At 40.7% G+C, this 14314-nt stretch overlaps 1 protein-coding gene across 1 annotated transcript in view; it reads right to left on the reverse strand.

The window, feature by feature from the left end:
• Positions 1–4833: 4833 nt before the first annotated feature.
• SLCO5A1 (solute carrier organic anion transporter family member 5A1) overlaps positions 4834–14314 on the reverse strand; it is a 697625-nt gene continuing 688144 nt past the window's right edge. The window contains exon 10 of the mRNA XM_069621164.1: positions 4834–12025. Coding sequence (XP_069477265.1) covers positions 11565–12025 — 461 coding nt within the window. The 3' untranslated portion in view covers positions 4834–11564. The remainder of the gene's footprint in view (positions 12026–14314) is intronic.

The raw sequence follows: 14314 nt of genomic DNA on the forward strand, positions 1-14314 counted from the left end.
CGATTCCATGTATCGACAAACAGAGATGCGTGCGCAGATTGGGCGCAAGTAGCCTATTTTCTGCACAAAAAAATCCGTGAATTGGCCGCCAGGTTTACAAAGGGACTAACAATCCAGGAAGACAGTGCATCATGACACCTTTTGTGCATTCTTCAGATATAGATAACGTTACCAACACCATTCTACCAATCATGTTGCTCTATGAAAACTGTAGAAAAATCCTAAATAATACAGGAACAAGAAATTACCAAACAATACATGCTTCATAACAAATAATAATATCCACAAAACGGAGGGAGGGGGATGATGATTTCTCATTAAACGAGTAAAGAATTCAAATCAGTCAGACTTCTCGGTAAAAGGCTATTGTCTCACTCTAATCATGTCTACACAAGCTACCTGAATGGTACAGGTCTTCCAGCAGAAGTCTTTCAGGAGCCACACCAAATGAGAGTTGTTTCTTGTTGACACAAGGCTCTCAACAATAATTAAGACATACCATCCAAAACCCATGAAGTTAGAGAGGAGGCATCCAAGACATCTGGTTTCATTCGAGAACCAGTACAGACTTGCCCATGACTTGCACAATCAGGAGCAATGGGCCTTCATAGGCTTAAACCCCTGATCATGAAGAGATCCAACGAGACGGCATGGAGAGTATCCTCTGTCTCCCAGTGCAAAAGACAGAACTTCACCAGAGGAGTGTGGACTTTTCTTGTTAGTGTAAACTTGAGGAAAATGGGTGTGCTCTATGCTCCCGACTAAGCCCATTTCTGGATTGGTCCACCGGTCCCAACTCTCTAGAGCACCCTTCTCCGTCTTGCACTTAGGAGGATCTATTATGCCTGGACTTGCTGTTAGCTGCATTACTGGGACCTAATGCCACACTGCCCAAGAGTACAGGACCACAATAAGGTGTGGCGCATGATGCATCTTCTCCTTTGATGTAAGGTAAAATACTATTTAAAACACCTGTTTTTACTTGGTCAATGCCATATTGCATAGGAGCCAGGATGTATGTATTTATGATAGATTTAGGACATACCAGTTGTGATGATTGCAACCAGCCACACCGATTTGCAGCAAATCAAGGGAATTTGCATAATAATACATGTGCTTACTTTAGGCAAGAGAACAAAGTATTTAAATGAACTGGTTTGACCTGTCACAACATTAACGACATCTTGGGACTTGGGATTCTGGCAGAGGACACAACTGAGAATACTGGCAATAGGTCCTTTGCTGCTCGCACATAATATGGCTATTTTGGTGTCTATCCGGTCTGCTAGGGGGGTCAGTAAAATACAGGCTCTCATTGACCCTCATATCAATCCCCAAGTGTATTCCTGAAGTGGGCCTTATATTTACATTGGAATGTGCCAGCCAGACTTTAAATCAGCCTCCTTTCTTTATATCAATGAAGCTTGGCACAGGCTTGATGCAAAAAAAGGCTTCATTATATTTGGCAAAGGTTGATCCTCGTAGAAGATCTAGGCAATTACTGGATGTTTCGGTAGACATATCCTGCCAAAGTTGTTCGTATGGAATCCATATACACTTTGTTGTCAAATGCATTGTATTTTACTACAAGCAAGGACACTTTTTTCCTTCAGGGCTGAAACCATCAAATCATAATTATACCTGTTTCAATATTATAACAACGATTAAAAAATGCAAGTATGCAAGGAAGTCTGCGGCTAGCACTTTTGCAAATCATGTTAGAAGTTTACACCCTGCATACTGTTCTAGAATGCAATTCAAAAGTGTGGGGACTGTCATATACCATGTGGTAAGGGGAACAGGCATATCACACCCTTTCAACCAAGGAAACAGCCTATGGCTGAGGCATTCAATCCGATTGTAAGAAACCGAAGTAAATTAAACAAACTTGTTCTGAATCTTCCCTTCCAGTATGGAGCTAGCTCATATATTCCTGGCTGTTAAGACTCATAGCTTAGGGGAACCCCCTGCCCCATGCCCCTTCCCCTAGTAGCTGTTGGATACTTGAATCCCCTAACCTTCTTGTTCAATGTGGAAATGTTTACTATTACTCTTACTGCCATGTGAATATGCCTAGTACTTGCCAGCTACTGCAATGGTCTTGGCTATATTTTGTATGCACACTATCTGAGGGTCATACAAATGGGTGGCTTACCATTTGTACAGGGTGTGCTATCTTAGAAGGTATGAGTACTCAAAAGAATTTAATCTTGTGTAGACTATCGTGTAGGGCGTGAACATAAGGTTGTCTGCTGGATCCCTGGATTCAGAAGTGTGTCGGCCAGATGATTATTTATTGGCAGCAACTGCTAACTCCAAAGCATGCTGTGGGCTGTTGCTCTCAGAGTTGTATAGGTCACGGGACAGCTACCCTTTCAAATGAGAAGTCATCTTCTGTTTTGTCAGGAACCGGAAGGACACTCATGATAGCTGGAATGAAGCATAATCTGATCATTGTTAGACTGCCTGCAAGGTGATCCTCATTATGTCCGGTCTCTGATAGGTCTTACATAATGGAATATGCAGCTACAGGGGGCATGTAAGCACACGTACCTCTTTTTCTACCAACAGGAACCACAGAACTCCAAACCTCAGTGTTAGAATTAAAAAATACTCAGATTGCTTAGGACTTACATACACTTGCTGTTTACAATTTTCAGGGTAGCAGGGACGTCCCTTATGTTAATGAGAGAGTCTCTTTTTCCCCTTTTACCCATCACAGAGACTAAAAACCACCGATGAGAACATTCAATGAAGAATGCCAATATGAAAAGCCATTTTGAAAGAGGGAACTAGACACTCCAAGCCGTCCACAGAAAGCATAGTAGCAGTTGCCTCTTGGGCCTCATTCCGGGTTTGGCGGACTGGTTAAAAACTGGTGGTAATTCTGTTACTGAAAATTTTCTGGGCAGTAACGGATTTACCACCAGTTTTACCGCTCTGCCAAATTCTTAGTTTGGCATTCAAGAGGATTATGCAAGAGGTAAATCCTCCTCTTTTAAGCAAAAAATCAGCATAATTACTGCTTGCGGTAATTCTGCCAAAAACCCCATTGAGTCCTACCGACTCCAATAATAGGGACTTAAACCACCCTAACACCACTTCTAATCCTGTGGAAAAGCCACGGAACCAAGCTGCGGTAATGGTGAGCGGTTTTGGCAGTAAGTCTGCAGATGTTGCACTGAATTACTGTCAAACTCTGAGTGAGGGCCAATTTGCCTGCAGGAGCAGTACTCAAGTTGTCTTTTTCAGAGAAAGAGGTTTTCGATAATTCTCCTCCCTCCTGTTTAAGGGTTCCAGGTTCACAGAATTAAAGAGTGGTCACCACCACATGCCAATATGTACATTCTTACAAACACAGAATGCATCATACACTGTTTACAACGAGATTTCATAATGGTGAGAAGACATAAAACATTAAAGACACATTTGGATTAGAACCTATAGTTTAGAGATTAGTGAAACAAGTCAATAAATGACTTACATCCAACTAAGACATAATTTAAGAAGAAATGCATACACACATGAATATATATATATGATTAAAAACACCTTATTTCTGAATTTCTTTTCAGGTTACAGTTTGTGCTGACATGAGCAAGAGCGTCCACATGTGAGGACACAAACTTTCAAAAGTAAATATCGTTTTCCAAAGGTGGAATAAAGATGAAGTCATGTAAATGCCAGTAAAGAGCACCCGAGGTCAAGCTATACAGTCCCTGCAACAATAGCACCTTTTAGTGGAGAGTGGGCCCCCAAACCTATAGCAATGCCTTGTAATGACTATTCTGAGAGTTGAGGCACTGGGAATGGAATCCCTCCTCCCCTTGCAGGGAAACCTTGTTTTGCCTGAGGAAGCTAGGATTCAGCATGTGAGATGTTCCTGGCTGAGACCAAAATGAATGAGGTACTGGCACAGCAGACCCACGTGTCGTACAAGAAATAAAACATTTTGCCCTGATCCCACCTGCCAAACAGAAGTCTTCATCAACTTTGACAAAGAGGATAAAATAACTAAAAATTGGTATTATCTGTTGCAATCACTTGAAAACCTTGATACAAATAGTTTTCATCCGAAGACTTGGCATTTAACAATGCCTGGAAAAGCAAACGGGAAGAAAAGTCAGCCGATAATGTTGCCTAGTAAAGTGATTTCAGTACAATCTCTTCCCAAAGTATCCCAGGTCAACCAGTGACACTGATTTCTACTCTGACACTAAATCTCATTGCTCCCATCAAGTAGGCAATTTTCCCCTTTGCTCTGATTTCACTTGGAAGATGAGTGTTGTGGCAATGCGCTGCACTCACTCACACTCAATCTGTTGTCACCGCCAAACATGCCATCACCCCTTTCAGAAGGTTTTAGATGAAAACCGTGTAGTCTTTGGCTTACGGTTGTACTCAATCCCTATATTCAGTTCTGACAGCCTTTTAGTAATTACTGGTTCTAGTCCTTCTGCCGACCAGCTCCATCACATCCAGTTAAGCTGCTGTGATTCCACCCCCCCCATGAAGCTGAATTCCTCCTTCATTCTACCAATGCATTCTTTTATGCCTTACAGACAACTATATAGCCACCTCAAAGGACCCTCCTCTTCCACTCTGCAACCCAAAACACACACATACTCAGCAGCACACACCAGCCATTTGCGTAATATGCCATACCAAATTGGACAAGTGTTGTCTCCAGCTCAGCCCTCAGGATAGGCCTTTTTCATCTCCTAAACAACTCAATCTCTAGCCTCCTGTTACTTTACTGTTGAGCACCCCTCCCTTAGACCATTGTTGAGTGATAAACCTTGTTGTCATCTTCACAAATGAGTTACACTGACAGCAGCAAAAACCTAGTATTTATTTATTGTCTTTATTTTTGTGGAAGGGAGTACAATGAGGGAAAGGCAGACTACAGGAGGTGAGCAGCCCAAAGTCTTCATGGGTGTTTTTCATCCAAAAAGTCCCATGTGAAAATGGTTTCATGTGTATCCTCTTGGAGAGTCCTCATTGAATGTCAAAGTATTGTTTCATACCTACATGGGAATGTCTTTGTGTAAGGGACAACCAGTTGACTTGGTAGTGATGTTGCTTCAAAGGACCTGGCTGATGAGTTCAAGGCTTTGACTATGGGCTGATGAGTCTGGGGGCCATGAGAGATGGGTATCTATTATGAAAACACTACAGAGGATGATAGTATTCAAGCCCCTCTGACTCTTCAGCAAGTCTTTGGTAATTAGAGAGTCCTGAGCATGGAGGGTGCCACCATAATTTGGGTATTTGACCTTGATAGTAAGAAATCAGTCGGAGGCCGATTTGAAGTGTCTTGTTAGTACAGGGCTGGAATGCCTTTTAGCAGCAGCCCGATTTGTGGCCGCGTGAAGACGTGGAATATAGGCAAAGTTTTAAAGTCCAATCTTTCCTTGGTCTGCATGGATTGAAGGCCATTCATTGAAGGCATGAAAGGATCAAAGCATCACTAGTTTAAGATGAAACTTGCCGTGCGGTTTGAGCTCTCTGGAGAATGGAGAGTCACTTTGCTGGGAATTCTGTGAATAAGGCATTTTAGTAGCCATGTTGTGATGTTACCACCAGCAAGACGGATGATGGCTATTTTATGGTGAAGCAGCAATACAGGGACATTTGAAAGCCAGCATAACACAGTGGATTGCATTTTGTTAACTGTCATTACCTTTGGGATTGAGGACATTTTGCTGTCAAACATGTATACTTGGATCATGTGTCTCCAGTACTGGGGTGGGTGTGCTGTCAGACAAATGGGCCAGTCGACGGAGAGAGGAGATTAGTCTAATGTTCTCATTGGCAAAATGTCTTTGATCGATTAAGACTGAGCGAGTTTTGTAAAGGTTGTTGCTGCCTCTAAATACTTAATTGGGCAACATATGCATTTTATCTATGCATTAGTTGACCTGCATGTATCTTACATCCTCCAATCACACTGAGATCACCTAATTGGGCAAAACTCGAATGTGCCTGTTGATGGTAACTAAAACCGAGTTCCGTCTCTTCAATTGATCCCACTGGCAGCTAGAATTATTAAATGTACATTCTTATGTATGTGACATAATGCCATAGCCCTACAAGCGCCCCTCGTCTTCACTATTTTACTGTTAAACAGTATGTTGCAACTGCTACATTCCCCAAAATGTGTATAATAAATAAATAAATAATAAATAAATACATAGCTCAGACAATTGATAAGTTACCTTTAAAACATCTCTCGGCATCGTTAAACTGCATTCTGTGCACCCTGTGACTTAAGGCTGCACGTGTTTTTCCTCCCCGTTGAGAGACCTCATAATATGTTGCTCACATCTCCATCACACCTTCGGTAAACACGGTCGAATCTGCCAACTGGTTTAGTAGATGGACAGCGATAAGCACTGGTTTGCCTGGCAGTATGGGCCCTACCAACAGTTTCTACTAACTCGCTCAGCAGGTCATCTAATTTGCAGTCATTGCATTCTGATTAAAAAGCCCCAAAACAGGCAACTGATGTGGGGGTCAAAGTCATGAACATGTTCATCCAAAATGAAAGAATGAATACAAAAAGCTCTGAAAGCACTACCGTTTTGAATCACTTTGCAAAAAATCGATTACTGTTGACATGATGGAGTGGTTAGAAAGAAATCGCTTCTGGGACCAGGAACACCTACAATTGTTAATGAAAAATATAGAAGTAAATGTGAGAGGTTTCAATTATGCCACTCTGACATTTTTGGGAATGTAAATTATGAAAAAGGTCAGACATCAAATGAGGGGAGGCAGGATAGCTCAGAGGCAACGCTATTGTCTTAGAAGCAAGACAACGCAGCGCAACACAGGTTGGAATCCTGATCCTGTGCTTAGAAACGACTCGTTGGTATTAAGCGCGTTATAGAAAATCAATTATAATTATAATCATGAGGGCAAAGTAACATGAGACCAACACCCCAGGCTTAAATCTGCCCTTAAGATAACTGTTTTGAAGTGGCCGCAAGGTGAAATTAAGTACAGTACCTAAATGAATAAAAAATAATTAAATAATGTGATAATGTGAACTGAAATCAACTAATTGAATTAGCACATTTCCATTAGGAGTTCAGAATTAACCAATTGAATTAACGTACTGTTATCCAAGATCCCCAGAAACTGGCTTTTTATTACCGTAAAATAATTTTGTTAAGAATATGTATGTATTGTTGCAGTTAAAAAAATGATGGATATGAAATTACCTCATTTAATTGTTATATGTTGTACACATTAATTTGTGATTTGTATTGGTACGAAAGGTTTTACATAACCATAACATACTCAGCAAATAAAATAAAAAAGTAACTTCCATTTTGAACTCAGTTTTTGTAATTACACCAAGACACTATTTCCAATTTAAAAATGTGATGGAGGACCCGACTTGTACGGATCATATCAGTGGGCACGCACCCCTCTAAATGCCACAATAGGGCACCTCAGGGGTTGGCCCTGCCACCCCTGTTTAATTTGTACATCAGCTACTGGGAGATGTGGTTGACAAGTGAGGAGTCTCTGCATCTATACACGAATGACACCCTTGTTTGCCTACAGGTTTCTGCAAGTAGTGATGGCTAAAGTCTTAGGGACTTTAGCTCGGGCATTACACCTCATTATGTGGCATATATTTATGTAAGTTTCAGATCTTGGTGCAGTCTTTGCTCATCTCTCATATTACTATAGTAATGGTCTTCCTATCTGGTCCTCCACAGACTGCACAGTCTCTGTGCGCTCTTCCCTAAAAGCTGTCTTCCATGAAGCATCCAGGTTGGCTACTAGGGCCAGAAATGTGGACTAATGGACACCCCGACTGAGGCACAATCACTGGCAATGCTCAGCGACAAGAATACAGTTTAAAGATGAAATGTTTGGCTAATCAGTGCACAGCAGGACTCCAAGCTAGTTGGCTAAGGGATTGGTTATCTTCGGGGTGGAGGGGTGTAACCTCACCCATCACGGAAATGCAAAGCCATGTGATGAAGGGTGGTCCTGATGATCAGAAATAAAAGGATGGTCAGTTTACAGAATGCCCCCCCCAGACCCCATCTCTGATATTATTCGGAGTGCCAGGGAGAGAATGATCTGGGGGAGAGGAACACCGACCCGACAACGGATGGGGATGAAACCCCGGAACTGAGCCATTACAGCGATATACCAGTGAAGGTATTTCCAAGAGCTGGACGATGCACCCCTGCTTGTTTAAATGATTATGTGCTAGAATGGTATGTTAATGTATACATTAATTTTGTTGTAGGCAAGATAGGATGTTGTAAATGAGGACGCCCTGGATGTACAGGACATCCCCCATCATGGGTGTGCACAGCCATGTGACAGAGAGAATAAAATGACCCACTCAGTTGAGGGGCGTGGTCAGGTCACAGCACTTCCGTGTCTGTATAATTATTCGGAGTGCACTGCTGGGCTCCAATGCAGACCGCCAAGGGGACCCCACTAGGTGTCCCCCAAGAGGCGGTACTAAAGGCCTGAGGAAATAGGATGTTGTCCGGTTAGTGGTTTTGTTTTGCCTTCCTTTGATACAGAGCCTTCTCAGGGGCTGCAATTAATTGCTGGAATGTTCTTATAGTTATTTTACACCAGTGCCAGAATTAATTCATATTCTTTAAGTCTCTAAAAGTTCGGCTGTCAGCACAGATTTTTAGCTGGGGATTTCTGGGTTTAAAGGTTGTACTGTGATGTCTCTTTCATAAGTGTTGATTTCAATTAGGGTTTAATTGATGTGATTTTATTAAGTGTGATTTGTTCTGTGTTAGACTTGATTGTTTAAGTTGTATAGGTTGGCTACCGCACAGCACTCTCATACAACACTATAATAAATAATAAATAAATATTACTTTTGAGTCGCTGAAGAACCCTGTGTTCTGAGACACTGTGTGGGATTGATGGCTCTTTTATGGCCGGGTGATCTTCTTTTAGAGGTTGTTGAAAGTGTTCAAAGAGTAATGTACCTTTGCTGGTCAATGACTTTGCAAAATTCTGAGGGATCAGAACCTGTGTTACATAGGTAACTTGTACACTGAAAACAAAGTATGAGCTACAAAGAATTCAGCAGATCATGAGAAGGTCATCCACATAAATGTCTGTTTAAAAGTGTACACCACGAGCTAGGTTTCCAGGCTCTCCTGAGGCTCAGAGGATTGGGAATAGCTTGAACGCAATTTGGGGGAACCGTTCGGGTGTCGGACCAATCACTGAGTGTGAGTCCTAGTGCAAGAAAGCCTGCTGTAAAGGGCAGTATCAGTGTTAAAAATGATAGTAACCTACAGATGCTGGCTCAAATATTGCTAAAACGAAATGAACGTTTCATACATTCACTTATGTTTCTTCTTGCATGTGTTGCAGTGTGACAAGATTCTCCCTCTGATGCATGGCAGAGTGTACTTATGGTCCACAATCCTCTTTGTAACTACACAACCTAAGTTTGGGACCCTGCCGTTTATGTAGAGAGATTAGAAGGGATCTGTGCTGGGCCAATTGAACCCAACATATTTGCTAAAATGCATGTACTAATTATGTTCACCAGCCTTGTAAATGTACTTGCTACATGGAGCTCTTAAAAGTGTCAAATTACAGAGACAAACAGTAATGCTGTATGACAAATCAGTTATTCTTCAAAAAACTGTTGCAATAATACAAGTGTCCACGTGAAGTGGGAAATAACACTTTGATCTGGAATTGAATCCAAAAACCCTTATACATTTTTATGGGATTTTCAGTTGGTCTTGTGAATGCAAAAATGTAAGAGTATAAAAGCAATTTAAAGAAGATGTATTTGTGGGATATTTGAGATTGCCTTTTTGAAACATAGTTTAAGGGACATTAGTGATCGCAAATGAGTGATATGTATTCCATGAGCTCTTGTAGAATATTAAAGAGTGAAGAAATATGTTAATGACTTTAAGATGTAACCTGTTGTGGGCCCTTTGGATGGATTTCTCAAATTGAAAGAACCATGACAGTGTTTGGGAACATGGACACATTTGATGATGAATCAATCTAACAAATATGAATTAAAATCATGGTTAGCAAAAGAAGGCTATCATCTAGGGGTATACATATTTGTTGAATGTTGCGATAGGCAAAGTCTCTTCTCACTAGTAACTAGCATCAAGTATTCCTGAACTAATTGTGTGCATACTTTTGTTTATAAGAGACCGACAGACACTATAGGGTGAATACTGTATCACAGCAAATTAAATTATCACCAAATAGATAATCATCTCTAAACCCCCTACTTATTGCTATTTTATAGGTAGAGAGGTTAAAAAGTGAAAGGGGGGGAAAGAAGATTTTGGACCTAGATGCTCTTAGTCCCGTCTCACTTTGCAATCCACTCTTGCCCAACAAGACAGCAGACAGGCAAGAGGGCCCAATACGCTTTGTTAAAGTATGTTTAAATTGATCATATTTTTAGCAAAAGCCACAAAATCATGTAATACAGTGGCCATAAGTCTTTTCCAAGTTCTTATGACATTGTGCTTTTTATCTTCTGATCTCAGCTCTCATAATCAATCATATACATCTACTTACCCTGACTGTTTTATAGTGATAATTTGAGAATATCAATTTTTCTGTAGAAAAATAACGTAAACAAAAATATGTAATTCAATTAGAAAGACCCCTGACAGACATGACAGTATATATTAAGGGTCATAATGCTTTATATTCCTATGATTATAATAGGGTTTTCTTCTCAATTAAATTCAATACTGTAGTTGTTCGCTTTCCAATTGTTACTTACCATATAAACGGACTGTTGGGTCATGCAGAGAGGCTAGTTTATATACCTTATCATGTCAAAGTAGATCAAGATTTGAATTCACTGTTTTCTATTTAAGAGTTACAGAGAACCTTTGCTGTTTACAACCCTGCAACGACTTCAAGTTATTGTCAACAATACTTTATGAAAATGTATATGTAAACCTTTAAGTGTCGATATGGTGCTTTTATCAGTTTGTGTGAATCGGGTGCTTTTTCCATGATGGGGGCTCAATTTTGGAACTAAATGAATCCCTGCTTCTGCACTGTTTCCTATCCAAGAGAACATCTTTGATACCTTTGGCCCTTAAAACTAGAAGGATGAATATGAGACATCTCAATGGAAGATGCATAGTTTAGAAGCATTCATTTGTGCTTGTGTAGAAAACATTCACAACCTTGACTTGGAGGAGACATACCATGTTGTGTTTTAGCTATTGATTTTGTGGAAACCAATCATACACATGTAGGCTATACTATCACCGACTTAAACAGCCTAAAATAGGGCAATTTTGAGGCGTGAGGACAGGTTAAGCAATCACAAACATGTTTCTTGTTTTAAAAAACTCAATTTTCTTGAGGGGAAACTCTGATTCACCCCAGTTCGAGGTTTCCAGCCCTCATGTTTACTGGGGCTATTTGCTTCATGTTGGTTCGCATATCTTGTGTTGAAGTTACAAAAGAAGGCACTGGTGTTCACAAGGCGCCATTTTCAAGTCGACCAACATAGTTAAATTCGTCTATTGGATGATGGATCTAGATCTGGTTTATATCACAGCCGGAACATTATGCGTTAAGATTGGTGTTGGCGAGTGTATTGCTTCTGAGAAGGGTCCAGGATATGTTTGTGCTATGTAGTAGATTCCGTTTGCCATGTCACCATCTTCATTGTGTTCTCCCCTCATACTGAAAGCAGGGCAGGATCTAGTCCTTGCATAGTTGGTCTGTAGTGCTCCGGCGTGGACAACCATTTCGCTCACAGTGCTTACAGGTGATGCTCTCCATCTTCGCCTCTGCATCTGATCTTCTTTATGCTTGATGGAGTACCAGGCCAGAAAAATAAAAATAAATCCAACAAATTTCAGACCAGCTGCTAGCCCAAAGTAGACAAAGCGAAAAGAGGTCACATCGTACTCCCAGCACGAGCCTTGCACACCGCAGTCCTGTTGCCAAAGCATGCATGTGGTGTCAATCACAGCCCCAAAGTAAATTGGAGTTGGAATGTATGCTGTAAAAAACAAGAAACATTTTAGAATAAAATGTGTTAAGAGTATTAAAAGAAATAACTATATGCATTGCTAAAGGATCTAAAGAAATTCACAATTCTTTCCTAATTTAAGATACCACAATACTGCTTTTTTCATCATGCATTACCCTCTTGAAAAGTCTCATGACGTCATGCCAGGAAGCTGCGTGGGTAAACATGAACTTTTGGTGACATCAGTCCTCACATCTAGATTGCTGCCTGAAGTGAAATTTGCCCAACAAGCATTTCCTTCTTTTAGGCCAACTAATTGAATGCCGTGAGATGTCTGTAAACTGATGCACATAAATAAGAGACATAATCATGTGTTGTGGCAATGCCATTTATAGATAACATAATTTTGTAACTTAAGTACAAGAAAAATGCAAATGTCTTTATATCCTTGATTCTGTAGCCAGCAATGGGTCTGACCATATTACTTGAGTCCTAGGTCTGTAGTACTGAGTGGAGGGAGGGAGTGAGATTAGTACACAACACTGAAAGGCGCTATACAGGCAACAGTGTTTTTGCCCAGGTGTTTTTTCAAAGTCTGCATAACTTCTTTGCAAGTTTCTAGAACGGGGATATGTGTTAGGAAATTAGCAAAAGACCATTTGGATCTAGCATAATAAGCCCTAAATAAAAGTAATACACTAACCCACGCACAAATTGATTCTTTCCATGGGCCTCAGCTCTATTGCAATTATGGAAATTATATGTTGATTATTCTGCCAGAAGGAAATGTAGGAAGAACATTCTAAAAAAAGAATGGGCTCTACCTAAGGTATCTACGTTTAAACCTCAACATACATAATAAGCGTCATCAATTGTCAGCAATGTCTCCAGAAAATCTTGTTGAGACTAAACCAGATTTGGTGGAGTAGAAGCTGTAGAGTGGTGGTGGTGAGGATGGAGATGTATCATTTCAGAGCTGAGGACATTATAGGTATTATATTCATCTCATTCAGCACCTTGTGTTTACAAGACCAAAGTGGTACCACCATAGGAAAGAGCAGGAGCCTAACACAAAGAGATGTGGTGGATGCAGCTGGCCAAATCTGACAGCACAACTAGGGCAGTGAATACATGCAAAAAGGCTATGGAGATTGTTGCAAAGGACAATCCACATTCCTTCCATAGGGGGAGATACAATGTGCAAGCAAGAAGATGCATGCACAAAATATTCATGAAACATGTTTTCTAGTTCCTAGAGCTTTTCCAAAGTTTCTATGACCAGGCCCATGCCTACAGCAGGGGTTTACACACAATATTAAATTGCTTCAAATCTCAAACCAGCTTGCAAATCAAAAGACCCTGGAACTAGCTCAGAGAGAAAGCTAGAAACGCTAAAGTAGGAGCGAGCCCCTCTCCTTTGGAAAATAGGCTATCTTTAGGAGGAATCCCCTCCATAATTAGTAGAATGGAAGCAGAAACAGAATAGATCAAACTGATCTCTAAATTGAGAAGTATAATCAAACAATGAAAAGAGCAATAAACTAAAGCAGTGTGTAGCAACACTTCCATAACATCGTCAATTGTACCTCTGGCTATCAGCTGTTTGCAAATACATAGAGATGAGCTTCAACAAGTGGTAGCACATGTTATCTAGCTGTACAAATAGATCACTTGGTTTAAAGATACGCCACCTCAAAACTACTATGATTTGTTTTGTTTATGGCTTTATGACAAGTACTAAAATACAGTTGCACCTTTAGATCCAATTATTTCCCACATTGTCTCCTTCGGACAATAACACGGGCTTGTGGCTCTTCCTTTACTTCTTTCTCTAATTAGCAATATCAAAGACAGAGATTACCTTCAAAGATGCTAGAGGAGGTTGGAGGATTTCATATTGCATTAACATTATCTATGCTATTTGGCATTTCTATAGTGCCTGCTGCCATTGCTATGGCCTTAAAGCGCTGTGAGGATGAACGCCCTTTGGAAGACCAAAGTCTGAGTTAAGAGGTAGTGAGAGAGAAGTGGCAAAATGTGTGTGTGCATTCCTAGCCTGTTCGAGGATAAGTAGGGAGTGGCTGGGTCCCTAACTGCAGCCCACATTATAAGGTGCGGGACGGGTGCTGTGTCAAATTATCAAGAGACTCAAGTTATGTTAACAACTGGACCAACTATATTCGTGGGACTCTGTATTCTATGGGTGGTGGTGTTCAGGACTACGGTGATGCACGTTTAGTTCAGGGTGTAGTCGAAATAGTGTGCATGTAAAAAGTGCAAAACTATGTGAAATGCAATTTGAGTTAGGAGCCCTAGAGA

Source organism: Ambystoma mexicanum, chromosome 5q (genome assembly GCF_040938575.1).
Source record: "Ambystoma mexicanum isolate Mex_15411 chromosome 5q, UKY_AmexF1_1, whole genome shotgun sequence".
Classification (NCBI taxonomy): domain Eukaryota; kingdom Metazoa; phylum Chordata; class Amphibia; order Caudata; family Ambystomatidae; genus Ambystoma; species Ambystoma mexicanum.